This window comes from Branchiostoma floridae, chromosome 6 (genome assembly GCF_000003815.2).
Source record: "Branchiostoma floridae strain S238N-H82 chromosome 6, Bfl_VNyyK, whole genome shotgun sequence".
NCBI lineage: Eukaryota > Metazoa > Chordata > Leptocardii > Amphioxiformes > Branchiostomatidae > Branchiostoma > Branchiostoma floridae.
In genome coordinates, this window is record NC_049984.1 from 8,209,938 (window position 1) to 8,237,448 (window position 27,511).

Consider the following 27,511-nt stretch of genomic DNA (forward strand, 5'->3'; position numbering starts at 1 on the left):
TGGTGATTAGATATTGTACTTACATTTTAAAGGTCATATCTTAGATCTATTCATCTGCGATTTGTACAGTTAGCATTAACATTGACCTTTACAGGTCGATGCTATCACAAATTGTTCGTCTGCTGTTTGGAGCTGTTTGTCTGATACAGATTGAGGTGAATTAGTGGTAAGGTGAGGATTAATTAGGAGATCAACGCCTTCTTACTAGACTTAGCTCATAAAGCGATATGCAAATGATTATTGGTGTGTTTTAGTATCAACTTAGCGGTCGTTCTTACCCGAAAACGAAACAGCTTTTAGGGGAAGGGACATGTGCATATCGTTGTTGTTGTCGATGCCCTTGTTTCTATTCTATTATTTTGTAACATAAGAAAAGAAAGAAAAAAAAGCCACCAACAATTGCCAAAACAAACTTTGGATGGATGGTGACATAACATTTTATTGCTATGAATGATTTCATGACTACTCCATATATAAACATATGGGCATTGCATATGCTCACTGACACTTGATGATTGTTGATTTATTACTCAGTGAAACCAGTTATTACATGATCACTGTGAAAGAACTGTTTTGGTGCTGTGTATGTGTTCGCACCTTATCAGCAGTTATTGACAGGGGTGCCTAAGCATTTGCACGAACCCTATGAAATTCGTACGAATATTACGTGATACACACGAATCACTATGCGAAAACGCACGAATATTATGAAATTCGCACAAATCACTATGCAAAAACGCACGAATATTACGAAATTCGCACGAATCACTATGTGATTCACAGGAACCTTTTGAGATTTGCACGATCCTTATGCGAAATTGCGCAACCACTGCCGGGATCACGTGACAGACGGAGCTGGATTTTCAAGATGGCGGCTTCGATCGACGGCAACGGAAAATACGATGTAACATGCCGAAATGAAGCAAAACAGTAGCTCACAGACTATCAAATACATCTTTGAGACGGCAAATGTCCATTCCATGCCTTGAAATATAAATATCACGGGTAGAAACGATCAAAATCATGCCTCCTCCCGGCCGCCGTTTTCGCATAAGGATCGTGCAAATCTCATAAGGTTCGTGTGAATCACATAGTGATTCGTGCGAATTTCATAATATTCGTGCGTTTTTGCATAGTGATTCGTGCGAATTTCATAATATTCGTGCGTTTTCGCATAGTGATTCGTGTGTATCACATAATATTCGTACGAATTTCATAGGGTTCGTGCAAATGCTTAGGCACCCCTGATTGAGGTTCCTAAGAAACATGGCAATTTTGGGCCTCCTAGCAGTATTTTCAGGTACTGTAGCATTACAGTAGCCTTGGTGTCATCAGATTTACTTACCAAGCAGAGGTTGGTGGATAAGATAATTTATGTCATACCTGTGACGCGAAAACGTTCGATATGGGTGTTCCGGACCGGGCCGTACGCTTCCGTATTGCACAGGTTCGAAAGGCGTATCACACAGGCTCCATTCAAGTAAATCGAACTGTTTCGAGCGGGCCGAATACGGCTCGGTTGGCAATTCGAATACCTGATTTGGACGTTGGAACATTGCTGTTGCAACACTTTTGGTTCGAGGGCACCAAATTTGTTCAACTTCTGGCGCATTTCGCATCAAAACATGGGTTTTCTCAGGTGGGTATGACATAAATAAAATACAACACGGTGTATTCCGCATCACCCTCGGTCTCAGCCCTCCCGCGGGTCGGATCACCCTCCGGCCTTCGGGCGATCCGACCCGCGGTCGGGCTGATACCTTGGGTGATACGGAATACACCGTGTTGTATTTTATATGACTTTCTTATCATTTGTCCCATTTTCTTTCTGCCGGCCTGCTACAGAAAACTGGGCATGCGATAAGAAGGTCTTCCCCGCCAGCCTGTGCTGTGATATTAAGAAATTCATAAAAGTGCTAAATACTTCACTGATATATGAGATCTTTAATATCTTGTTTTTTTTCTTAAGTTAATGAACAAGGCAGAGACGAGTGTAAATCTTCAGAAGTGAGGAATGGCAGGAGAACTCAGGGGTGTACCAGTTGGCCAATCACCCCGCATTGTTTACCTGAGCCGGATAGAGAGCTTCAGTGCATCACACAGGCTACACAGGTGGAGAACAAGTTTGTTGATTGTAGAAAACTTTGTATTCTACTACATGTCAAGAAGTACAGTTACCCCCATGAAAACAGGGGTATTGTTTTCGGTCTGTGTATTTGTTTTCTAATGATGGATGATCACTGCTGATGGATGTCGTGGAGCCCCTATGACCACTGTGGTTATGGGCTGTGAGTGAGTGAGTGAGTGATTTGTTTGCTTGCCTTGTTGTGTGTCTACAGTTAGTATTGAGTGACAAGATGTTTGGTGGATTTCTTGTTACCTCTGCAAAGAAAATAATTTTATTCATCTTATTAGTGCTTTATGCTTGATATTGTTGCATTTCGACATTGGAAGTTGTGCTTTGATTATGATGTCATCTTTACACTGTTGTCTCTCTGTCTTGTAGTAATCAGCTGAGTGATGAAGACAATCTCCGGATATTTGGGAAGTGCAATAATCCCAACGGACATGGGCACAACTACAAAGGTTTTTGATATGATCTTTTTTTAGTCAGACATTGTGGATAATTGGTGTGACACTAGGAGTAAATCTTTGAAATACCTGAAAGCCTGAGTGATTTTATTTTTTGAAAATGGAGAATTCACTGAAGCAATTCTTCAGGAGTCTGGTGGAAAAGGGTGCTCTTCTTTACAAAATATGCGCTTTCTATACAATTAAGAATTATATTACATGCACTAAAGATATACTCTAAACAGAATCATAATAAAGCTATTGTCACTATTCAGAAGAAAATGTTGTTTTTGTTTTACTCTAACTCTGAACACCTGCATGCTGAATAACCCAGTTCATGTATTTAAGAGTTAACCCAATGTTCTTTATCTTACAGTGGAAGTGACATTAAGAAAAGAGGTAAGATCATGCTGATGGTTTGTCAGCTCTGTGCCTAGAAACATGTCATATGTTTACCTATAACCAAGGATGTTATGTCTCATATAATGTCCTAGCTATAATATATAAAAAATGGAGGTACTGTTTTGTGTGTGTCTGTGCATCTTCTGTGTGTTTGTGTTTCTCTGGATATTTCTCATCAGCTTAAGAACCTATGGATGGATTGTGATGATATTTGGTGTGTGGGTAGGTCTTTGGAAGCCAAGGACATGCTAGTTGCAGCTATTTATGTGAATATGACAGTTCTTTAGCAAGAGAACACTTATCATATACATGTATTGCAGTGATGATTAGAGTTCTCTTATGCCATCTTTCTTGTCTGTTCTCCCTCCAGGTTGACCCTGTGACAGGAATGGCCATGAACTTGGTCGACCTCAAAGGTATCATGCAGGTATGCAACTCACATGTCTCTTTCTGGTGTATGATAGGAACTTGCATTTCACATGTGACTGGACAATGAAATATTATGACTAATTCTGTGACTATTTCTAGAGAGCGATTATGGAGCCGCTAGACCACAAGAACTTGGATAAGGATGTGCCATATTTCCAGAGCCTTGTAAGGTACATGTCTATCCTTCCATTCTTTTTTCACATTACAATCCTCACAATGTGTGGTAGGCAGTTCCCTTGCAGTTTGAGTAGCAGTGTATATTTTAACAGGGAGGGGTTGCTAGTCCTTCCATTCTAACATGCTCAAGGCACCTCCTGAAACATATGATCCCCAGTTTACATCCTCTTTCAAAGGAGGGGTTTTACAGGGTAAAAGCACAAGTAAAAGCCAGTATTTGTCATAGAAAATTTTAACAATAGTTGATGTGTTTTGCAGCACAACAGAGAATGTGGCCATCTACATCTGGGACAACATGGTGAACTTACTACCAGAGGGGTCATTGTATGAGGTCAAAATTCATGAGACAGACAAGAACATTGTGTGCTATAGGGGTGAATAGACAACTTCAAAACATTGCGGAAAAGTATTAAAAAATATGAATCAAGTATACAACTATGACAGATATATTGTACTGGTACCAATTAGGAGTGGGCACAGGTATTTTGGTCCAGGTATGGTCCATGTCTAGAGGACCAGGTCCAGACCCAAACCTGATTAACGTTACCACTATACCAATAGTGAGTGACCACATTCAGGAGTTGAATGGATGTATATGATAATGTAACATGCTCTAGACATGTGAGGTGGGCTGAATCATAAGTATGTTAATGTATGTTTACATCATTTTGAAGTTGATGTGGTAGGTTAATGTATGTTTTGTCTGTGTCAATAAAATCAAGAGAGTACAAATCGTTCATAAAACCAAACTTGTTATTATCCATGATAAAATATCTTACAAGTCACCAATCCCATATGCATGTAAAATATATGTACTGATTTCTTTACTAATCAAGGTACAAATGTTTCCAAAGAAACAATATGTGAAGAACATCTTTCAATTGTGCGCAGTAAGCATAAAACTGCTGAAGACCATTAAGTAAAATTTTTGATGATTTGTTCACTTTTCTAGACCAAGGCTATATTGTACTGTTGAGAATACTAAATTATCACTTCACCAATACTGTAATGTATGTAGAAAACAACAGAGTACTAAAGGAATCCCTACCAACAACAGATTATACCAGCCTGACTATAGGTCGGACTGCCCGAAGGCCAGAGGGCTTGGGCTGAGGGTGATTCGGAATACACCATGTTTTATTGTCATTCCCACCTGAGAAAACACACATTTCAGCGCAAAATGTGCCAGAAATTACAAAAATTTAGTGTCCTTAAACAAAAGATAAAAACATCACTTCAAATCAAGTGTTCAAGTTCATGACAGCTGCGCTCTCCCTGCTAGCTATGGGTGGCAAACTGCTATCATTCAGTTATCAGACTCCCAACTTGTCAACATGACAGCATAACCCTACAGTACTTACACCTACATTTCATGTAAGTACTTGCACATAAAAAATTGTAGCCCTTCTTAGAAGCAGCAGATCTATGAATTTGTTACCTTGTAAGATTTCTGGAAGACTCCATATCATTTTCGATTGCTCTAGTATATATATAATAAAGCTTGCTGACTGACCAAGGACACTTAAAAATTTGAATGTGTAAAAACATTTGCCACCCTTCCATGAGAGCACATGAGGTAGAATTAAATGGCTTATGTGACTGGCACTTAGACAGAACATATTATACAGCTTTGTGCTTGCATATATAAGGATGATGTACTGTCTATTATTGATATTGATAATTAAATGCATCTGACTGGTGTCTCATTATTGTTGACAGTACATTGACTTGGCCGCTGATTATTAATAAAACAAACATGTACAATTCACAAGCCAGCTGCAGGCTGATTGCTCAGAGTCCCACAAATGAACACTACATTCTGGGACAGTGGCCAGTTTTCTATCTATCATTTTCAACAGCACTCTAGCCTTTCATACCAGCCACTCTGCCGACAACAGCTCTGAATTTTTTCAGCACAAGCTGGGCATCATCTGCAGAGATGTGATGATGGGTGACGCAGCGAATATCACGTTTGAAATCTGTAGCCAACATAGAAACACGGACATCGATATCTAGGCTGTCGTTCGGGTCGTAGGTGTTGAGCATCTTGCAGAACTGTCCGGGGGTCACGGCGTGTGATACGAGTTGGAACACGATGATGTTACTTTGCACGGTGTCCAGGTCGATCTGTAACACTGACGGATCCAGACTGTGGATTCCTGGGAGGAAAATATAGACATTTCTAGTTATTATGATTCCAAGCACTGTTTCCTTACACAATGGTAAAGTGCTTCCCACCGAGGAGGCTTATTTAACCCTGTTTCTAACCAAAGTGAGGTGGTCATTATTGGCAGGTACTGAGCAATATGTGGCTGCAACTGGGTCTGGTTTCCAGTATTGGTTAAAGTGACCTTTAATAATAACCTCAAATAAAGTACAAACCACAATGTTGCTAAAGGCTTGTGACACGCTTTGGTTTCTGAAGAGTTTAAAAAGTGTGTACTTAAATCAGAAAACACAGCATGTTGCCTTACCCTCTGCAATGGTCCTGGCATTTTCGTGGTCCTCGTGAAGCCTGGCTGCACCCTCCGTGATGGCCAGGAGACCAGCTGCAGCTAGTATACCCGACTGACGCATTCCACCACCAAGCACCTTACGCAGCCGCACACACCTGACAAACATTTGTTCTCCTGTATTGATGTCTGTCTAACATACAGTTGTGTTGAGGTTTCAAATCAAACATCTGACAGCAGAAAATGATGTGGGTTTTATGTAAACAGCATGGCTATAGTATAGACAGGAGAAACCGGGTTGTCAATAGTGCCAGAAAAAACTCATATTGAAAGGAAGCACAGAAATATCTTTAAATCATAATCAGTAAGAATCATTCAAAGAATTGCTGCAATGCCTCAGGAGGTAGTGTGGATGCCTATCAAGCAGCAAGTTGGGGGTTTCATCCCAGCTGGGACATTCTTTAAAAAATCAATTCTTAAGTTATTCTAGTCAATCATTCTAATCTTTGAACCATTTTACAGGATCAATGTCAGGGTTACTTGCTCTTACCTTGCTATGAAGTCTTTTTTGCCACCAATGACAGACCCAACAGGAGCACCCAGGCCCTGAAATAGAGTATGTTATTAACAATTGATAAATGAAACGGGCCTAACATTAGGTGGCTAGAATTTTACTTAAAACAGAACAGGTCTTGGATACCAACTACAACAAGGATAAAAGTCACAAAGTTTTTATCATCATTCATTTGACTTGATCTTTTTGTGGAAAACAAAGTACCTTAGACAGGCACACGCTGACAGAGTCGCAGTACTGCAGGATGTCACTAGGTGGCACATTCAGAGACACTGCTGCATTCATCAGCCGAGCCCCATCCATATGGACAGGGAGCTTGTGTCTGTTTGCAAGCTCACGCAGCTACAAAGGAAACGCATAGCACATACATCATTTTGTAAGATCACACAAGATAAGGTACAACATTTTCTGTCTATATCTGACTCTACGTCAGTAGGTTCATAAAGATGCAATTCAGTCCATGAAAAAATATATTTCTGAGAAGATACAGATGTTGCAAGACATTATGAAATTCCTTTTACGGCTTGTACATGTCAAAAGTATGTTTTTCTCAAACCTTTGTGCCATGTTCAGAATTAATCACTTCTTTCTTGAGAAATTCCTAAACATACATTCAACTCGTACTCAATTTCTCGTTCAATTTCTCATCTACAAGGTATATCGATATAAGAATACATATCATTCAGCAAAAGAAAAATTAGACCAAGGAGCTTCCATCAAAGCTCCTTGATAAGACCAATCCCAAATGCAAAGTATTTTTTATGGACATGCAGCCACACTCCCATTGGTTGAACTGCTAATAGCCATGCTATCATTGGTTGAATTGCTAAATCAGTAAATGCCATGCTATCATTGGTTGAATTTTTGATTGCCATGCTATCATTGGTTGAACATCTAATTGTGATGGGCAGTCAGCATCCCCACCTCCTTCAGAAAGCTGAGTGGTAGCACCCTTCCCCCGCAGATGTTCTGAGTGTTCTCCACACAGATGAGCCGGGTGATTGGCAGGTGGGGGTCGCTCGTCCTGACCTTGGACTCCACCTCGTCAAGGTCAAATGTACCATCTGGTTTGTTCCTGACAGTCCTGGGGTGGATGCCTCCTAACTGTTCCAAAAGTATTTTGTAACATGATTAGTGATAGGGTGAAGAAGGTAACAACTTTGTCAATGTAACATTTTATTGAGTTATACTTATAGTTAAAGTGCAAGACCTTGTCCCATAATATGGCTGTACTTGAATCACAGTCCATATGTTGCAGTCATCAAGGTTCTTTTAAGTGGGTATCTCACCATGGACTGCACGAAATTGTGGCAGGTATTATTAAAGTGGGTGCAAACCAGCGTGCTTTACCTGGGCAGATCCACCCTGCTCGTATATAAAGATGTGAGCACAGTCTCCTAGCAGCATCTCTGAGCCACGCTCCCAGCAGTGGGCCATGACTGAGGAACAACAAGGCTATGGGAACTATGCATTGTAAAAACCGTATCTATGTAATGTTAAATGTAACATTTTATATTTAGCAAATTGTGACAGATGGTCACCAAAACGTCAGTCTCAAATAAAACACTTGGTTGTGTATAAAAAAATTGTTATCCAGGTACAAATGACACTTCTCTATCCATAGCAAATTTCATTTTCGCAACTTTTTTTTTCATATTTTGAAAAGTCATCTTAGTGTACCAAATTGTTAGTTTAACAATGATATCATGTACCAAGAATGATAGGGGCAATAAATACACTTTCTGTTGACAGTTTGAGACATATTACTAAACGATTGATAAAGTAACAATGGGTCACAGACACTTTGTACTGGGTGTAGAATGAAACTCACTCGAGCAGAAGTTTCCCATAGTTCCAGTGGGAACGAACAGGGCTGCCTCCATTCCAAACAGCTTTGCTGCCTTTTCTTGTAGGGCTGGTTGTGGGATAAAATGAAATAGGGTTAACATTAGTCATCTACTTGCAAGTAGAGACAAGTTTTATTAGTTTGCCTAAATCATGGACAAAAACAGCTTACTATTGAAAGAGTCATTTATTTGTTTAGTAAAAATTCTGTTGTTTTATTGAAATTTTTGTCAGTCGAGGTTGACAGAATGATCTGAAACTTTTTCTGTCATACACAGCAAAATTCTGTCAAATGACAGAATGATAGGTCCTGTCGAGAACCCTGCTCTGCAGTTTTCAAACAACTCACCATTGACAGTGGGGTCCTCCCCATAGACATCATCTCCGACCTCAGCCTCCGCCATTGCCCGGCGCATTGCTGGAGTAGGTTTGGTGATGGTGTCGCTCCGCATATCAATAACACGGACAGTGCCATCATCCGGACTGTTCGACCCACCTCCTTGGTACATGGACATAGTCTTTTGGTAGAGCTGCACTGGTATAAATGTTCTTCTGGTACCTTTACACAAAGGTAGAGAGACTCCTTGGTCTAGAAATGAAATGAAGTGTGCTTTCCTGGTAAAAAGTGTCTTATACGAAGCAGAAGTCAATAGCCGGGAGCAGGATATTCCGGCCCATACGAACATGTCCTTCGGACCATCCAGGCGTGAGCACTTCTGTGTCAGTTCTTGTACTAGGCTCTACACATGCACACTACAGGCAAACAGCGGACCTGAAGGAGAGTACAGGAATGAAAGAAGGAAGAAGAAGCATATTTGCATGAAGTATACAGTACTTGCATAAAGCATACCTGTGTGATGTTGCAGCATATTTGTTTAATTTGCATAAAGCATTATTTTGTTTTAAGCATATTTGGGGGCATCAGTGGATTTGAGCAAGCATTGTGTCAGCCTCAAGCAGTATGTTGTGAGAATGACAGAGAATCAGATAGACAAGTGAGCACTTTCTGGCACTTGTCTCCGCCCTTGAGGCGTCAGCAAAAACAAAATCGTGTTCCAAGCAGCTGCTGCCATGATGGCTGCGGTTTACTGATCTTCATACACTCCTTTACCTTTAGTTCCTAAAGGCTAGAGAGATCACGATTTAACTTTAAAGCATGTGTAACGTTATGTGTAACAACATGCTATTACAATATTAAAGTTTGGAGTTGTCCTCAAAATGCAAGAAGGTAAAATTATGAAATCTCCTTGGTGAAACCAAGGAGGTTAAAGAATCATTAACCTCCTTGGTGAAACGTATTAAAACCTTGAGCAAGGACGTCCTTGGACACAATATAATATCAAAGTCTTTGTAATATGCTTAAGAAATCAGTAGTATGGACCTACCTTGCAGTCGCCAGAAGGGGTTTCGTGATACAGAAACAGAAAACTTGTAGTTTTTTCAGCTAAACCGCTGCATGCTGCACCTCTTCATGACCCAGATAGGTAGATGACCGCACGGTGAACCCAAGATCACAACCAAACGCCATAGACATTTCCACATAGATATTTATTCTAAAGCATATGAGGATTAAGATTTGGCAATATAACGTTAATCAAAATTAAAAATATAAAGTTTATATCTTGTTATAGATTTCATTCAGGGTGTTTATGAATATCAGAGTGAGTACGATACTACCACTATTTGCAGTTAGATGCTTTCTGTTGAACCCAAAGTTCGTCTGCAGGCCAGGGCAGCAGTTGCTGAGAAGATACGTTTGAAGGTGTTCAAAAGATGTTACATACTTTTACTTTATAGTATTCAATGTGTGAATGATACAAACTTGATGATTTTTGTGTAACCTCTTCTGATCAACTGATCTGTGTTGTGTTGTGATGTATGCAGAAGGGGAGTGTGGGGAGGGGGGCGTGGCAATGATGGACAATCATTCATGAAATGTGGAGGCAAGACTATCTAGGATGTGCCTGTCTATGTTTTGACTTTTTCATTAACATCCTGTCAGTAAGAATTTTGGAATGTTCCTCCAGTAATCTTTATCCTGTAAATGGTAAAAAAAAAGAATGTTACAGTGAATATGATGTATCGGCAAAATAGCCACATGTTCTAGAAATGCATCAATTCATGATTTGTTGTACTTTCTTTTCCCCAGTGTGCTACAAAACTGGTTGTGACAACATGGCTGCATCAGCTGCTGTCAGGAGGGCAGCGGCCGTTGTCTTCCTCATCACAGTCCTCTCTACAAAACAAACATACAGCAAACACACAAATGTAGTCCTTGTTGGAGCTACAGGGGATCTGGCTAAGAAATATCTATGGCAAGGCTTCTTTGACTTGTACCAGGCAGAACATGCAGAGGGAAACACCTTTTCTTTCTATGGAGGGGGTAGGAATAATGTAGAGGCAGGCGGGCCACTTTTACAAGAGATCGTAACAGAGAGTAGGAAATGTTCCACCGAGATTGATAGTTGTATTCAGCACAGGGAAAACTTTGTTGAAATGGTGAAATACCATAGACTGAAGTCGGAAGACGACTACACAGAACTGTGCAAAACCATTGAAGAGAACCTCAAGCAATCAGAGCTAGAAGAACGTGGCAGATTCTTCTACCTCTCGGTGCCTCCGTTTGCTTATCCGAGTGTTTCTGCCAACATACACAAGTTCTGCAGGCCTAAGGAACCTGAGGCTTGGTTGCGAGTCGTGGTGGAGAAACCATTTGGACACGACCTACAGTCCGCAGAAGAACTGGTGGAGAGTTTGTCAGAGTTCTTCTCAGAGGAAGAGCTGTACCGGGTGGATCACTACCTGGGGAAGCAGGCGGTGGAGGAGATCTTGCCGTTCCGGCGAGGGAACTGGGACCTGGAGGCCATGTGGAACACGGAGCATGTAGAGCGGGTGGAGATAGTCATGAAAGAGACCATTGATGTGAAAGGTGGGAGATATGAACAATATGAGAAGAAAGGAATAAGGTAACAGATAATAGAAACAGAGATGAACAGAGACAGAAGATGTAGAACACAGAAGTATGAGATGGGCAAAGATTTGCAAGAATGGCAGGGTAACTGCAAAAGAAAAGAGCATGTTGAATATTCTGTTAATATCATAACCAGATAATAATTGAAATCAGACTTATAAATATCTGAAATCTGATTTCAATTATGGCATTTTTAAAATTTCTTTGCAGGTCGACTGAGCTTCTTTGACAGCTATGGCATAATCAGGGACGTCCTTCAGAACCACTTGACTGAAATCCTGACTCTGGTTGCCATGGATACGCCACAGAGAGGTAACCTCAGTGACTTCCAGCAAAAGAAGCTGGACCTTTACAGCCAAATCCAACCTTTAACTTCAGAGGGCTCTCTCATTGGTCAGTATGAAGAATACAACAGCCAATGGCAGGAAGAGTTGAAAAAGGAAGACAAGGACAGCAGCCAATCAGCAACTTTTGCTGCAGTGGTCTTTACCATAAACAGTGACAGGTGGAAGGACGTGCCATTTGTAGTTACGGCCGGTAAAAAGCTAGACGAGAGAGTTGGATATGTCAGAGTTGTGTTCAGGAAGCTGCTAGCTGATGAAAACTGTATAGAAAGGGCATGTCCTCACAATCAGGTGATTTTCCATATTGGACATGGCAAACTTAAAGTCCCTGCAGTGCTAGTCTCAAAGGGCCTTCCCAAACCAGTAGTGCCAATGGGGTGGGTTGAGTATGAACCACCTGCAGACATGGAGATTTTCGATCTCCCCGCCAGTGCCTATCATGTCTACTCCCCCGAAGTCATCAGGGATGCGTACAGTTCCCTTATTGAGTCCGTGTACCGTGGCCAGAGTGACCGTTTCGTCAGCTCCCCACACTTGCTCGCGTCTTGGAGAATCTGGACTCCTCTCCTGAAAGAACTGGAAGAAAAGGAACCAAGGAAATACCCTGGTGGAAAGGAAGACTCAACACTGCAGTACGTGTTAGTTGATGACAAGTTGTATTTCCTGTCAGATCTCATAGTTGATAGAAGTGATGCATTTGCATTCTCAACATCCTCTTCGACCGGTACTTTGAACCTGGCTACTCTACCATCCTTGTTTAGGGGTCAAAGGTTAGTCTCAGGGGAAAGCGACAAAGTCATCACTCAACTTGCCAACGATATCAAAGACATAGCCTTACAAACTCTCCAAACAAAAGAGCTTTTCCACATCGCATTCTCGGGTGGTAAGAGTCCCCTAAAGCTGCTTAACTACCTTGTCCTGGAGTCGGAGAGGATGGGGTTCCCATGGAAACAGACCCTTATTTGGTTTGTGGATGAGCGATGCGTCCCCCACAACGACGAGAGGTCAAACTTCCACTTTGTGGAAAAGAATCTCCTGCGCTACCTCGACATCCCAATGTACAATGTGAACCCCATGCCAGTGGGTGGGGCTTATGAAGAGTGTGACGTGAACGGGGCAGACCAACATCACAGCAAAGTCTCAAACATCCTCGACGGTGCCTTTGACTACGTCTTACTAGGGGTGGGGTCCGACGGACACACAGCCTCCCTCTTCCCAGGATCCCCTGCACTGCAGGAGCGAGAAAAGTATGTCGCAATCACCGACGCAACAGGAGACGTGGAGGTCAAACAGAGAATGACCTTGACGTTTAAGTCAATCAACAAGTCAGGGAATGTTGGAGTTCTCCTCCTTGGAAAAGGGAAGCATGGCATTGTTAAGAAGCTGCAGGATGGAGGGGTTGATGTGGAGAAGTTACCCATAACTGGAGTTAAGCCAAAGCAGGACAGCATGACTTGGTACATAGACCACCAAGCCCTCTTTGGGCAGTAGATTACTTTGAGTTTCAGTCAGTCTTCTATGATCCATTCTCCAATCTCATCCGCAGCCTATACAATATATATACCTTTGAAGGCTCTGCTATAAAACTGAGCTGGGGTTTCCACTTTTGTGGGTGTGTCCTCTGACCAGTTGTTTAGCAGAGCCCCCAAGATATATTGTATAGGTGGTGGGCAAGGTTTTGCATAGGAGAACGATAATATCCTAGTGTGTGAAGTGCCATTACCCGTAATCATAGAACTGCTTCTCTTCGATCTGAAATCCAAATTGTTCCAATTAATAAGAAAACACAAGAGGACTGCTACATGTCAACTATGCAATTTGATATTTTTAACAATGACTTTTTAATGATGTTTACCACATTTTCTTCAAGGATTGGAATCGTAACACTGTATGATACCAAGGTCCTTGATGATACAAACTAAAGTTGATTCAAAGATCATGGATCACAAGTTGATGTCCAAAATTTCATATCTAGACTAGCTTTTGTAATGAAAATTGCCATGCTGCTATTTCTCTGTATATATGGCCTTGCTTTTCCAAAATTCTCAGCCAGCCCTGAGTTCCAGTGATTGTCACATATTTGATGAAAGTGTTGACAAATATAATCAACAGTACCAGGACCATGGTATTGGCAGCTAGCAGGAAAAATTATTGCAGTCATATCCTGTAGGCAAAATAATGTGCCATGTACTCTGTAGTTTTGTGTGGATCATAAAAAAATCGACAAAAGGGAATGTCCCTTTTGAGTGTATTGTAATCTATGGATCATGACTGTCCATCACAATTAGCAGTTTGACCAATGATAGCATGCCAATTAGCAGTTTGACCAATAAGAGATTGGCTGAATGTCTGTAAAATATGTGTGTATGTTTTTATTTTACATTTACACCTTTTGACTGGGCTGTGTGATCAGGTCTATCCCAGGTCTAGACAGAATAAAAAGATGAATTTTAATGCTGTGTTACCCATCAAATTTTCTTCTAGTTCTAAGTCTAATTCTGATCTTGACACAATAACAACCCAGGGCATGTGCACATAAACTTTATTTTAATGTGGAAAGTACAAACAAGTTGATCTGTTCTGATAGATAGTCATTCATAGAACTTCTCTGTTACTATGTGCAAGGTTTACACAGGTTGTTTGAAACTTGCTTTGAAAACAATTTCTTTACTTTCTGATATAACTATAACACAGGACAAAATCCACCAGTGGTGACTTACCATTACAGAACTAATACAAAGTACAAACTTCCGGTAATGTATAACCCATTCTTCTTCACAGAGCCTCGCCTATACTAAACCGGGCTGAGGTTTCCACTTTTGTGGGCATGGCCTCTTACCTCGAGTTTTCTTTTGATGAAGCCAATTCTCTGATTGACTAACAGATCCATAGAGGCCACACCACCAAAAAGGGGAAATCGTAGTCCTGTTTAGTAGAGCCTCGCCTGGTTATATTGCTTAGGCCATGGGCAAGGCTATGCATAAGAGAATGGTAATTTAGCACATGTATAATGTGCTGACTGGGCCCTTTCTATATTTATATGGACTCTAAAGAAGGTACTGACAAAAAAGTGACAACAAACACTAATTCCTAAATTCAATCTACACGTTAATTTGCATAACAAAAATTACAGTCGAAATTCAATTTCATCAAACAGATTACCACACTTCTGAATCAGTGGTCAATGTTGCAACAGAGCCTACCTTATCCAAGGGTTGCCTTTCTGTGATTCTTAATACTATCAGTGTTTTAATTGTAATTGTAATCTGCTTGGTGAGTACTACCTTCAGCATTGAAGACTAATTTCTTAAGTCACAGATAAAGATTGGAGTGTTTAAGCACGAGATAAGTAACATTTAAACCTAAACAGAATTATCTAGAAGTATCAAACTTTGACACACCACTAGGACTTCAGAGATATTCAAAGCTCCCGGTACAGTTTAGCAGTATTTTTTGTCCGATAAATTGCTTATGGTACACTTCAGCGAATGGATCATCTAGGTCTAGAAAAATAGTACTTCTGCCATAAAAGTTACCTGTGACGACCTTGCTTTTCTACTCTTCAAATAAATGTACTAGTTGATTACATTGTAATAGAACAGTAGCCGCTGTGATCAAAGGTATGATTTGCTGTACTGTTAGTATGAGGGTGCTTCTGTATTTTACTTGTACTTCTGCCTTTGTAGTTTGTACCTTGCTGGTTGTAGCAAGGGAAAATTTGCACACAGAAAGGATGTTTATCACATCTAGGTCAATAATTGTGAAGCCCGTCAACAGCTCAATGAAAGATAGACGAAGAAGGTTTGATGTGTTAGAATAGGGTGCGTAAAAACACTGTATAGATAAAGGACATAGACATTGTAAAAGCCGTTTCTATTCTTAACTGGGAAGTTCCTCTCATTTTGAAATGGATGCAGAAAAAAAGATGAAAGGCACCTTCTTCTCATTTACTTTTCATTAAACCTTGGGAAATTACTGTTATGTCTTTTCCAGAGTTTGTCTCAGCTGATCAAACAAATACAGTTTAATGATTACTTTAAATATACAGATAGTTATTACACAGAGTAGAGGATACCATAAAGGGAACCTACATGTAGATTTCATGCGTCTATTTATGTCATTTTTTCTACTGTAATACAAATGAGAACACGTTGGAAAACATTCAAATGTCAGACTTAAAAAATCATATATCCTTTGACAATAGTTGACCCTCCAAAAGCCTAGGATCGGCTGTTTTTTCCTAGGGTCAGTCAGGGAACTAAGAACACAACATTTTTTGTAGTCCATAACATTATGTGGCACTACCATCAATCACACAATAACCTTCCCATGGTTCACTCAAAGACACCTTCTAATGTTTGAGAGAAAAATATCTAAGAAACATCTCCAATCTCCAAAGTTCAACTCAAAAAGACTTGGAATGGTTTTACTACCCTTTGTAGATAGAAAAAGACTAAGGCAGGTTTTACACTTGTTTCTTGAAACTGCTGTACCATACTACACATCAAAGTCTACTCCTCATACATGTAGACAATGTTTTGAAATTGATGGAATCGTGCTGTACGATGTATATGTCTTAGCTATGCTTTAGACTTGCTTTTTGAAACTGACACTGTACTACAATGTACATGTTGTAGTCATTTTCTCGTAGACTACAGCTTTTTTTTAGTGTAAAGAGAAATGATGTGAGGTCTACAGAACTGTACTTAAGGCTCCAAGGCTGTAGGAGACTTAATTTCATTTCTCATTATACTCAGGTGTACATGTAGTTTACGAGAGAGGTAGTACTATGACGTTGTACTACAATGTCTAGTACAACAGTTTTAAATAACAAGTGTAAAACCTGTCAAGAACACATATGGCATGATTCCACTGATTTCTCAAAAAAGATACGTCAGCAATTGCTGACATGTATTGATGTGATGGTGTCGGCCATATTTGGCAAGTTACGCAGCAATTTTTAAGTAACGGAAAACAGGTTGAGATACACGTATACATGTACATGTATGTCTAGGTTTAAGATTGTGTAACTGTTTATATACACATAAGGTACATCTGTTCATTATGTTTGTCAGGCAAAAAAGGAAATCCAAATAACTCTCTTCACCCTTACCACTGTAGCTCATATCCCATACAGAACCTATAAACCTACTCGTTAAGTAGTTCTAGTACCAAGGATAAAGAGGGTTAAGAAATCACCTTGTAACATGTAGCACATGCCTTCCCTTCCCATTTCAGTGATTTACAGAAAAATTTCCAGTATCTCCCCAGATATTTTGTCTTTATGGACTGACCCTAACCCCATCATGTATTTCCACATGCCTGGAACCAGGTTGGTGCAGACCATTATACTACAGAGGTGTGCACATGTGATGACCAGCTCTTCAGAGATTTAGGATCATTTCCCAGTCTCCTCCTTGCCTACGTCTGCTGCTATGACCTTGTTGAAGAATTCAGGGTCTTCATCTTCATCCAAGTTATCAAACAGACTGGGCATGTCGTCAATGTTGGCTGGGGCATATTCAATTAGTTCCTTTCCTAAAAAAAAAAGTCAAAGAAAAACTATCTTAGAATATCCCAACTAATGATCAAGAGTGGCCTCAGATGGCTAAGCTAGTGGCTAGAGATTTGATTATTGGCTAGATGTTGGGCCCTTGCGAAAGGCATTAACCACAACTTTCATTACTCCACCCATGTGTAAAAATCAGGAGATCCTGACTTTGGTTGGAGAGGTAAAAGGCAATGAAAAGATATTGTACTTTCTTCATATGAGTTTTGTCATACACACAAGGCTTACTTAGGCCCAAGCTTTAGCTACTGAATCTTTAAAATGTAGCATTGGATTAATCTTTCCCAGTGCTAGACTTTCATATTTGCTGTAGGAAAAACAAGTTTTTAGTACAAAAGAAGTAAACAATGTTGTACATGAGTGTAAGTCTATCTAGGAAATATCAGTACATTAATGTTCCTGTATTTGTACCTAAGTGATTTGTGCATTACTGGGTAGACATCCTTACTAGAAAGTGTGAGAACTGGACACTCAAAGTACCTTTACCTGCAGCCTCTGCGGAGGCCATACTGGCCAGGTCCTGCTCATTCCGGTTGTGGGTCTCCGACAAGGAGTCTAACAGGGCCTGGAGTACACCAAACAGGGAGACATTACATGTTACAACATCCGGACACAAGAACTGCCTATTCTTCAACGTTAGTGCTGTGACAAGTTAAGATTTTGGGGCAATCAACTTTAAACAAGTTCTGTCGTTTTGTTGCAAGTTTAACATTCCGAGTGAATAGAGAGTCTTAAGCAGAAATTGAGTAAAACTATATTTGAGCCTCATTCTCCTACACAGGGTCTCATCCATCTATACAATATACCCTGGGTAGGCTCTGATAAATCTGGCTGAAGTTTCAAACTTTTGTGGGCATGGCCTCTAACCAGCTGTCAGCCAATCAGAGCATTGCTTTATATGTTTAATTTAGGTAAAGCTGAGCTCTGATTGGCTGACAGCTGGTTAGAGGCCATGCACACAAAGGCAGAAACCTCAGACTGGTTAAGCAGTGCCTCCCCAATGTGTAATGTATAGGCTCTGCGTGGGAGAATGTTTGAGCCACTATATGTTTACATCAGTCATACAGCCAACACAGGGCCTGGTAAGCGCATGCTGGGTATTTATTGTCCTGCCAGCATTGGTCCATCCAACAAACTTGAAGCAGACCCTCAGGGCTAGGGCCTGGGTCCATCCGACAAATTTGGGCCTGTGTACGTGTATTCACCTGTCTTTCATTGGCTGTTTCTGGCAGGACAAGTCCTGCCCTGTTAGCGTCTACGAGGTGTGTCCTCCAGTCCTGCAGCTGCATATGGGAGGCCAAAATAGTTCTGCGTATCATTTTTAATCCTAACACAGAGAGTTGTTTACAGGTGGCAGATGGCTTTGTTAAAAGCAGACAGTGTAGATGATGATTGAATGTTGAATGACAGAGCAATTATTTCTACTGCTCATCCAGAATCAAGACTGCTATAAAAAGGAGCGTTGACTGCTTGGTGATGCCTCTAGGGTGAGACGAATAATACATGTGTAGTGTGCATCTTTTTAAATTCCAGAAGTTGTACAGGCATCTTTTTGAATGTCTGGGCATACATAGTTTTTGTCTCAAAGAAAACCCATGAGGATACCGTTCTAAAAATGCCCAGTATTGTATGTAGGAAAAATTTGTACAAGCAATCACTTTTCTTGGATGTTTTGTTGAAAAATACAGTCTTTTATTTTCTTCAGTTTTGTCCCCCTATCATTTCTCAAATCCTTCTTGGGAATAGCAAAGTATCCCTGACATACACTGACATTCATATCAATCGATTCTTTCATACTGACCGTTGAGTCCGACATCAGAATGCTGGGCTCGTTTGGAAGCAGGTTGAAGACATCGGTCAGCTGCGAGGCGTCCAGACTGAAGTTTCCGCTCTGCAGCAGGGACTGGATGGAGTCCAGACTGGACTGGATAGTGTCCACGTGGACGTCCATGTCTTGCCTGGAACAAGTCGGATGCACACATCGGCTTTGTGCACCAGCCCCACTTAGTCTTAAACGAACCACACAAAAATTCACACAGAGACAGTACCAATGAATCACACATTGCTGAGTACATGGAAAAATTCACATAGAGACAGGATATGCAGTACTGATAAATCACACATTGCTTAGGACATGGAAAAATTCATACAGAGACAGGGTATGTAGTAGCCTGCGTATCAGCCTGGTTAGTTTACTGGGGCTCTCATAGGCTGATACTCAGGCTTGGTATGTAGTACATGCACTAGCAAATCACACATTGTTCAGCATACACAGATACACATGTATTCACATAGAGAGACAGGGTATGTAGTACGAATTCATAGTTTTAATGAGAATGAAACAAAAATGTAAAAGTTAAGGGAACCCACCTGCAAAATTGCTTAGGAGGAGTGTTGTGTACTGCGACAGACATGTCTTGTGGTTCCTCTTGTACAGGTAAAGTGCTCTCGGCAAGCCCCTACATGTAGAAGATATTAAGAGGTTTGGACTCAAAACTACTTGCCTCACTGTCTGTATTTGTAGACTCACCTTTATATGTTTGTGTTACCATGGATATTTTCGTATTAGCAGGAACCAAAGTTTATTCTAATCTATGATAACCAGTTGTCATGCACAGCTTTCCTATTGTAATCACGCAACTAAGTGATGTCATCTAAATTGATGTCATCCAAATTGATTGGTTCCTTGACTGGCTGTCCTGGACCTGGTGCCCAATCTTGATGGAAGTCTAGATTGCCCAGGTAACCAATTGTCCGAAACTCCTTGGAAATACTCTAAATTATCTTTCTCAGGCATGTCTGTACATTGAAAATGCAATCTTCAATTCTGTAAAGACACTGGAGAGGGAAACTGGCCACAAATGCAACAATTATAGCTATTAAACCAGGGCTCTAGCCAGCTTGAAATTTTCGTATGCAAAAGGGCGCCGACACACATTGTCAACAATCATAACAATAGCAGGACAAACAGTGTGTGGCTTTTACGGCCGTGGACGGCGTCCCCAAGCCGCCTGTAGCTTCCACCAAGAATTTTTGTCCGTCAAGGTTGACGGATTGGTTTAAAAAATTTTCTGTCACATGCAGCAAATTTCCGTCAATTGACGGAAAAACGGACGCTGGCTAGAGCCCTGTATTAAACATTAGGCAGGAAGTTGATAATTGCCCCTGCCATGTTGTCTGTTTGTTGTCCGGATATTTCTCAACATTTAGCAGAACTGCCTTAGGCTTGTGTGGGTGTTACTGTACGGAAATTTTGCAACATTTCACAGAACTGGCTTGGGTGGGTGTTACTTTCGTAATTTGTTTTCGTATGCAGTGGACTGTTTTAAATGGTCAGTCACCCAAGTCGTGGCCATATTCAAAAGGCAAAATTATCAACACACCAAATACGACATCAGTATTTTCAACATTGTTAAGCTCATGTGAAAACATTGTGGAGTGTTTAAAAGCCATATCCTTTTTTTTGAGGTAATATTCAGCCAACTTTTCCGAACTGACTTTATGTAAATTGTATGGGTAGGAATGCACCAGCTTCTGGCAAGTGAAAACCACCTCGATTTAACCAGTAGCAACTGGCATACCTGACCTTAGTATGTAAATGGTTTAATCTAGGTCAGCTTCTCGGAAATTATATCAGGACGAAATCTTCCATCATGTGGAGAGGGAAACTGGCCGCCCACGCAACAATAAATTATAGCAATTTAACAATAGGTAGGGAGTCAGGAAGTATAATATATACCTATCATCTAGGTCAGCTTCTTGGAAATAGTATCAGGACATCCTGACACCAGGCCCATGACGACTAGGGTTGAGTTAGAATTAGGGTTGAGATTGGGGTGAATGAATTTTTTTTGCAAAAACTGATTTTTATTTGGTTTGTTTTAACTTGACAGGCCCAGCATCAAATACCCATTCTGTACCAGTCCATTGGGCACAGGGTAAACTACGTTTAACATTCAACCTATGGTAGCTATGGTAGCCATCTGTCACCAAAGTTGTGTTACCCTTGTCAACTAATGCATACTGCAACACACCTGCATGAATGCTGTGGGTGAGAAGGCTTCGTCCACCAGCCCTTCAGTAGGCACTCCCGCCATGTCAGCACCGGTGGCCGACGTCACTGATGTCGGGATGAAAGGCAGGGAGGTGGGGATGGGCAACGAAGAAGTGGTCTGCACTGAGCTGGCTGACGTCCCCGGGGTCTCAGAATAGGGGGGAGGGGGTGTGGTCACATCTGGTCCACTGCTGCTAACCTGGATGACAATACCACATCACTTGTTACACAGCAAGACCTGTAAAAAAACCTTCTACAATCAAAACAGACTCATGGTCATTATGTCAGCAAATACAAAACAGAAAGAAACAGCAAAATACATGTATATACTTTATTTGAATGTACACTCCTTATTCCAAACCAAAGGCACAACCTTACCATTGGTGGAGAGGTCGGCAAGACAACGGTCGGCAACCCCTGCCCGCTGAAGGATGCCAGGTCTGTGACGTCTGATATGATTGGTCCGGAGGAGGAAGGGGAGACCTGCTGCGGCTCCACCGGTTGGTTCTTCACGTGTCCAATCACAAGCGAGGAAAAGAGAGAAAAAGGTAATGAGCAATTGCACATATTGAAATATAAATGGCTCCACCCTAGAGGTGATGCCATAAAGTACAAATGGGTAGCCCAAACAACTTTCATCTGCCAATGTTTAGACTTTCATCTGTCAAGATATTTCCTTTAATCTTACTATTTTAGGATACTTAGAGTATGGTACTATTAGCACACAGTTATGTGTGTTGCAAATGACCAACAAGCCTTGGGAGTCAAGTTCAAGCCAAAGTCCTTACCGTGAATGGCTCTGTCTCTGAAGTGTTATGCAGTGACAGCTGCCGGGTATATCTGGGCACCTTGCTTGTGCTGGGCATGGCATCACCATAGCTGTCCTCTATTGCCAAAGTCCTGCAAACAGCACAAAATTCAGAGGTTCAAACATCTACATGCTAAAAACCTGAGAGAACAAGTATAGACATGCCAAAAAGTAGTTACTCAAGCAACTGGATATGATTTTGGAAACTACTTTTGAGCGTATCTTATTACCTGGATGTAACTACTTTTTGGCGTATCTTATTACGTGGATGTCTAACCTACATCGACGTAACAAGTATAGACCTTTATGACTTCAAAAATAAAATAGTGCTAATAGCTATAAGTAAGTCTTTTTAACGAAAGGCCGTGCATATAATTTCCTGACCTCCTCTTGATGCCGATGCGCCTGTTGGGCTGTACCAGTGTGACCAGGAACTGAATCAGCTTGTTCACAATTTGCTGCTGTTTGTGGTGCTTCTGTCTCAGGCTGGCAACTTCTCTCCATAAGGCCTCATTTTCCCTGGATGTGGAAACAAGGTTATTATCATTAGCACAAAGTTTAAGGTGGATGGAAAGATGATCTCGTGGTTAGGAGTTGTTGACTTAGAATCTAGTAAATGTTCTGGGTTCAATTTTTCCTCCCCCCATTGCTGTATCCACTTGACACCTATTCTCTCATTGACTCAGTACCTAGTTTCGGTTAGGGATGTATTCTTGGATGGGACATAAAATCAGAGGCCCTTTGTTTGAGGACAACCATACCATGGGTACGTTTAAGATCCCACCACACTTATCAAAAAGAGTAGAGGTCCTTCCTGGTGTGAGCGAATCAAACCTTCAGTCTTACGCAGCTTAAACTTACTGCAGAGAACTGGAGTGTTTCACCATGAACCAAGTCAGTTCAGGTGTGTTACCCCTAAAGGTGGCTTATCGGCTATGCGAAGCAAACTAACAAATAAAAAGATGGTTAAGTACCACTAGACACACAACAACAAAAATAAAAAGGACATGAGAGAACTCACTGTTTCATAGAATGCAGCCTGGTGTCGATGTTCTCCTGTTTGCCTCTCATCGACTTCACATCACTCAACACACGGGACATGTCCTCGTGTCTCAGCCTCAGGTCGTCCGCCTTCACCACAGAAACCTACAACAACACACTTCATTAGGGGGGTTCTCAGGATAACCCGTCTTGGGTTAGGGGAGGGAGAGCAATGAAGATAAATTAAGGGGTAAGTGTACTAGAAAGTGTCCTTTGTTGGTTTGTAAATACACTGGAGACTGGGACAGTTAGGGAAGTCCTCTTGGATGGGACATAAAGCCAGAGGTCCTGTGTTTCAGGACAGCCACACCTTCAGCATGTTAAAGAACCCTCCAAGCATGTATAATAGCCTGCTAACACCACAAGTCCCAAGCCTTTGCACAAAAAAAGCTGACACAAAAGGTACCTGTGGACAGCACACCTGTCAACGCAGTACAGACAAACTACAACTATGAAGAAAAGTATAGCATTCACCGGCGCCCCAACCTTCCTCTTAATATGTTCCAGGAGATTCGGTTTCCCGCGAATGAAATTCTGGTGGCTGAATTCCATGTCGTCACGGTCTGCCTTCAGTCCGCCAGACTCGACATTCATCACCTTCCTGAATCCATCTGTGGAATACAAGTTGAAGACATTGATACAAGAATGTGTATGTGGAGGGGTGTGTGAATCATATAAACTTCATCACATAAAAAATTAGGAAGCTTGTTTTTGGTTCATCATGTCTTCTTAAATTGTACATCAGATGCATTGTATATTACATATACTAGTAATTGGAAAGCTTGTAATTCAAAACCCTTTACAGTGATACAGGCATCCCGTCTGTTATGATCAAACATTCATGGGTTCAGCACTGGGGCCACTATGTAGGTAAGTATCAAAAGAAAAGTGCTGAATTTTCTCTTGATCATACTCCAGTTGTTTCTTTTATGATAAGCATAATGTGCTATATCAATGGAAAGCTTGTATGTTTCCTTTGAAATGATACCTTGTTTGCCATGATCACGCTTTTGTACCATGCAACCATGGATGATTTGCCATGGGGCACAAGCGTATTTTTCATAGTAGTCTATTTAATCATGTCAATAGTAACAATAGTTCAGTTGGCACATATTGAAGTTCGTTCACACCAATTCAGAGCCTGCTTGGCAATATACCGTATTTGTATTGGCAGACTGGTTAAGTCAGCAGGTAAAAATTTAAATGTACAGGTAGTAGGAAATTGTATCTAAATATAGTTTTGTAATAAAAAAAAGTGTTATATATGTACTATGAAAAAAGTATGGTACTATGAAAAAAGTGTGGTTCTATTTTATGCAAATGAGTTCATAGTACCACAGGTTGGAGTATTGCAAAGTCAGTTAAGGTGTGTTACACCTGAAGGTGGCTTATGAGTGACTGACTTCATAGTACCACACTTTTTTCATAGTACCACACTTTTTTCATAGTATCACACTATTCTGCACTATGGGGATATAAACACAGTAATTGAATGGTTCTGGTTGGCTGAGGCCTGAGGGGTAATGGCCATGTTCTAAATGGGGAATCCCACACCCTAGTTTCACTTCCTCTTCTGTAAATTGATATATTTTTCTATCATCAACGAGATTTTTCCATTTGGCAGCTTTATTTTGTGTTGTAAGAAAACTGTGTCACTACTATATATTGAACAATGATGTTATTTCTTTTATTGGTACGTCTTATAGAAATATTTTGGTCAAAAACAATATAACAGTTGGCACGTATTCCAGGTTGTTCAACCTACTGCAGTGCTTTTTTGGCAAGGATTCAATCTGACCACAGTCTCCAGTGCAACTCTGCTTGGAAGGAGGCCATAATGTTTACAAAAATCTCTGTCTGGATAAGGCCACACTGAATCGATTATATGTAATGCAGCCAAATACTCAACAATTTTTGTTCATTTCCCCACATAAGTTTTTTTTCTTGCCCAACTCTTTTCTATGCATGCTTGCATCAGTTTTGCCTTATGAAACAACACTCAGTCTGATACAACCTGTGTAAAGCTAATCTGGCATGTTTGGAAGGAAATCCTAATCAGATAATCTGCTCCAGATTACCTAGGCTCAAGGGACTGGTGTGTTAATGGAAGGTTTAGCAAGTCAAGGGCAAATGACTGTGCAGTGACAAAGACAGTGAGGACTCCTTCACCATTTTGTACTTTACAATTTTGTACTGCCTTAACAAGCCAACAAACAATTTTGTACCTCTGTTTGAGTTTTTGTGAATTTCTTAATGATGACTACAGTTTCTTTGGGACTTAATCAACTACTTACTACTAGTAGTACATACCAAATTTATAGTTACACACATACATCAAGACTATGAAGCACAAACAAATGCAACCAAAAACAGTACTGTTACCCAAGTCAGAAGTGATTTCCCGGAGGTAATATTAAAATACTAACGTTACACTTGTATTTTCTCAGCTGACCTGTACCTAAAGTTTGTTCTCAATCTGAAAAACTTACACATGTTGAGTTGTCGAACAAAGCTGGCCATGTTGTTGTGTTTGAAGAACTTGGGCAGGACTTCTTTGGCAAACCTGGCCTGGTCATACACATGGAAGCTTGTTCCATTCTGGAAAAGGAAACAATGTTGTACTTGAAGACCACAAAAATCTAATTTGCTTTTTCTTTCTTCACAATTAGCCTTGCAACAAACTCACAATTATGCATTTGTATTATAAGCATATCTTGAATTCTTGATACACGTATACAACAATGTGTTGTCCGTAACACAGATACTGCATTTTTCATACAATCATTATTACAACTTTTCCTGTGAGATCTACCAACACAAATTGAGATATTTGCCACTGTAAAATTCAGTCTATGACAGCTGTTCTATGAGTATGTATGACAACAGAGATTTACCTCCTCAGGGAGGAAAGGGGCATGTTATTGTTAATGCAAATTATGCAAGACAGAACACATGCTTGTTCACGCTGTGGTGACTTCTTGTTGAGGGGTCACGGTGAAGAACGTTTACATCTTGCAAAGGCTGATACCATATAAAAAGCAACATTTCAATTACAAATGTACGACCGTATCGTCACTATCATGATAAATACTGAATAGTTGATTAAAAAAGAAATAAAGTGCACCAGCTTGCATTCAAACCCACGTCAAAATTAAAAAAAAACTAATGAGGCTAATCCTAAACCCCCAAATTATCCTCTACGCCACAAAAACATCATGGTGTGAACAATTGTTGTTCATATCAGTGATATGGCATCAACTTGATAACTGACAAGGACGTTTCAGGAGTGGGAAGCCATGAGTGTGAAACAAACGTGAACATAATTCATAATTGACATTATAATATCTGAGGCTGCCCTTCTGCAATAGCGATTCAGCATTGCAACACACAAATCTTGGTGGCCTAGATTAACCAGTGAAATGCAAAACGTCCAAATTACTTTAAGTACAATTCTATATCGGTAAAATTTACACACAAAATCATCAACTTGATGATTTTCTAAGTCCTTGGTTATGAAAGTGCGTCTAGCAAAGAGCAAAGTTTCACTTCAATTTCAAAAATTGAAAAACCTCGAACATAATGAAACTGTCTCTTCTCTTGATTTCCGAATGTTGTAAAGCAGTAGCCCTAAACAAACAATTTCTATGCATGCAACAGAATACGCAATCTATTAACAAACAGATGTAGAGATTCCTAGTTGTATGCGCGTTTGTTAGTTAGTTGGTGCACATAAATTTTCCTGCTCACCGTGCTCCAGAAGATGAGTTCGTTGGTGGAAGGGTCCTCCACAAGCGTCCATAGCTTCGTCAGGAAGGCGGGGACCGCGCCGCCGGACGACTCCGTCCCTCGGTGGTCTCTTGAACTCATCACGGTGAGAAATCTGAGCTTTAAAGATGCCCTCTAAAGCTGGAAAATCGCCACGGCCAAGTGCAAGTCCGATCTAGATGAGTCACGAGGCGGCCATGACAGGTGCGCACAAGCTACGTAAATATTTTGCGTCATGGACATCCCGCAGGGTCTCGCGAGATTTCAGAGAAGTAGCCGAAATTTTCAAGCAGATGTGTGGTATTACTTCATCACCTCTGGGACGGTGGTACCGGTGACGTGTGTTCAGATATAACTCAAGATTCTCTTGATACATGTGTATGAATTTTCGTATATGGTCCCTTATAAAAATTGGCATTTGAGACACCCTAGAAATTCTGGTACTGCAGCATCACAGGCCATAGACAGCTGGTCTTCCTGGCAAATACTAACGTTAACGTTATGTCAA

At 40.8% G+C, this 27,511-nt stretch overlaps 4 protein-coding genes across 11 annotated transcripts; 2 read left to right on the top strand and 2 right to left on the bottom strand.

The window, feature by feature from the left end:
• The first annotated feature begins 23 nt into the window (after positions 1-23).
• Positions 24-5,347, top strand: LOC118418052 (6-pyruvoyl tetrahydrobiopterin synthase-like). 2 transcript variants are annotated; one of them, XM_035823868.1, is made up of 7 exons: positions 24-166; positions 1,970-2,112; positions 2,507-2,586; positions 2,948-2,970; positions 3,344-3,400; positions 3,502-3,572; positions 3,838-5,347. In XM_035823868.1, the coding sequence occupies exons 2-7, from the start codon at positions 2,015-2,017 to the stop codon at positions 3,959-3,961; spliced, it is 453 nt and encodes a 150-aa protein (XP_035679761.1). In that variant the 5' UTR covers positions 24-166; positions 1,970-2,014; the 3' UTR covers positions 3,962-5,347. The 2 variants fall into 2 exon arrangements, with proteins under 2 accessions (XP_035679761.1, XP_035679760.1); XM_035823867.1 differs by having other exon boundaries at positions 42-171.
• Positions 4,684-9,973, bottom strand: LOC118418050 (probable low-specificity L-threonine aldolase 2). 2 transcript variants are annotated; one of them, XM_035823863.1, is made up of 9 exons: positions 9,837-9,973; positions 8,801-9,223; positions 8,438-8,521; positions 7,957-8,045; positions 7,531-7,710; positions 6,811-6,948; positions 6,583-6,638; positions 6,054-6,190; positions 4,684-5,738 (listed from the first exon to the last, which is right to left on the bottom strand). In XM_035823863.1, the coding sequence occupies exons 2-9, from the start codon at positions 9,135-9,137 to the stop codon at positions 5,443-5,445; spliced, it is 1,317 nt and encodes a 438-aa protein (XP_035679756.1). In that variant the 5' UTR covers positions 9,138-9,223; positions 9,837-9,973; the 3' UTR covers positions 4,684-5,442. The 2 variants fall into 2 exon arrangements, with proteins under 2 accessions (XP_035679756.1, XP_035679757.1); XM_035823864.1 differs by having other exon boundaries at positions 8,801-9,040; positions 9,837-9,961.
• Positions 9,974-10,106: 133 nt separating this feature from the next.
• On the top strand, positions 10,107-14,500 carry LOC118418047 (GDH/6PGL endoplasmic bifunctional protein-like). The gene is made up of 3 exons (XM_035823853.1): positions 10,107-10,213; positions 10,601-11,380; positions 11,633-14,500. The coding sequence occupies exons 2-3, from the start codon at positions 10,627-10,629 to the stop codon at positions 13,255-13,257; spliced, it is 2,379 nt and encodes a 792-aa protein (XP_035679746.1). The 5' UTR covers positions 10,107-10,213; positions 10,601-10,626; the 3' UTR covers positions 13,258-14,500.
• On the bottom strand, positions 14,297-27,241 carry LOC118418049 (heat shock factor protein-like). Of its 6 annotated transcripts, none has more exons than XM_035823859.1 (13): positions 26,986-27,241; positions 25,728-25,836; positions 23,725-23,849; positions 23,219-23,343; positions 22,582-22,716; positions 22,178-22,289; positions 21,768-21,896; positions 21,370-21,588; positions 19,706-19,794; positions 19,137-19,344; positions 18,541-18,618; positions 17,816-17,900; positions 14,297-17,304 (listed from the first exon to the last, which is right to left on the bottom strand). In XM_035823859.1, exons 1-13 carry the CDS (start codon positions 27,103-27,105, stop codon positions 17,165-17,167), a joined length of 1,674 nt encoding a protein of 557 aa, XP_035679752.1. In that variant the 5' UTR covers positions 27,106-27,241; the 3' UTR covers positions 14,297-17,164. The 6 variants fall into 6 exon arrangements, with proteins under 6 accessions (XP_035679752.1, XP_035679749.1, XP_035679753.1 ...); XM_035823856.1 differs by having other exon boundaries at positions 23,713-23,849; XM_035823860.1 differs by having other exon boundaries at positions 19,137-19,293; positions 23,713-23,849; positions 26,986-27,240.
• Positions 27,242-27,511: the final 270 nt, after the last annotated feature.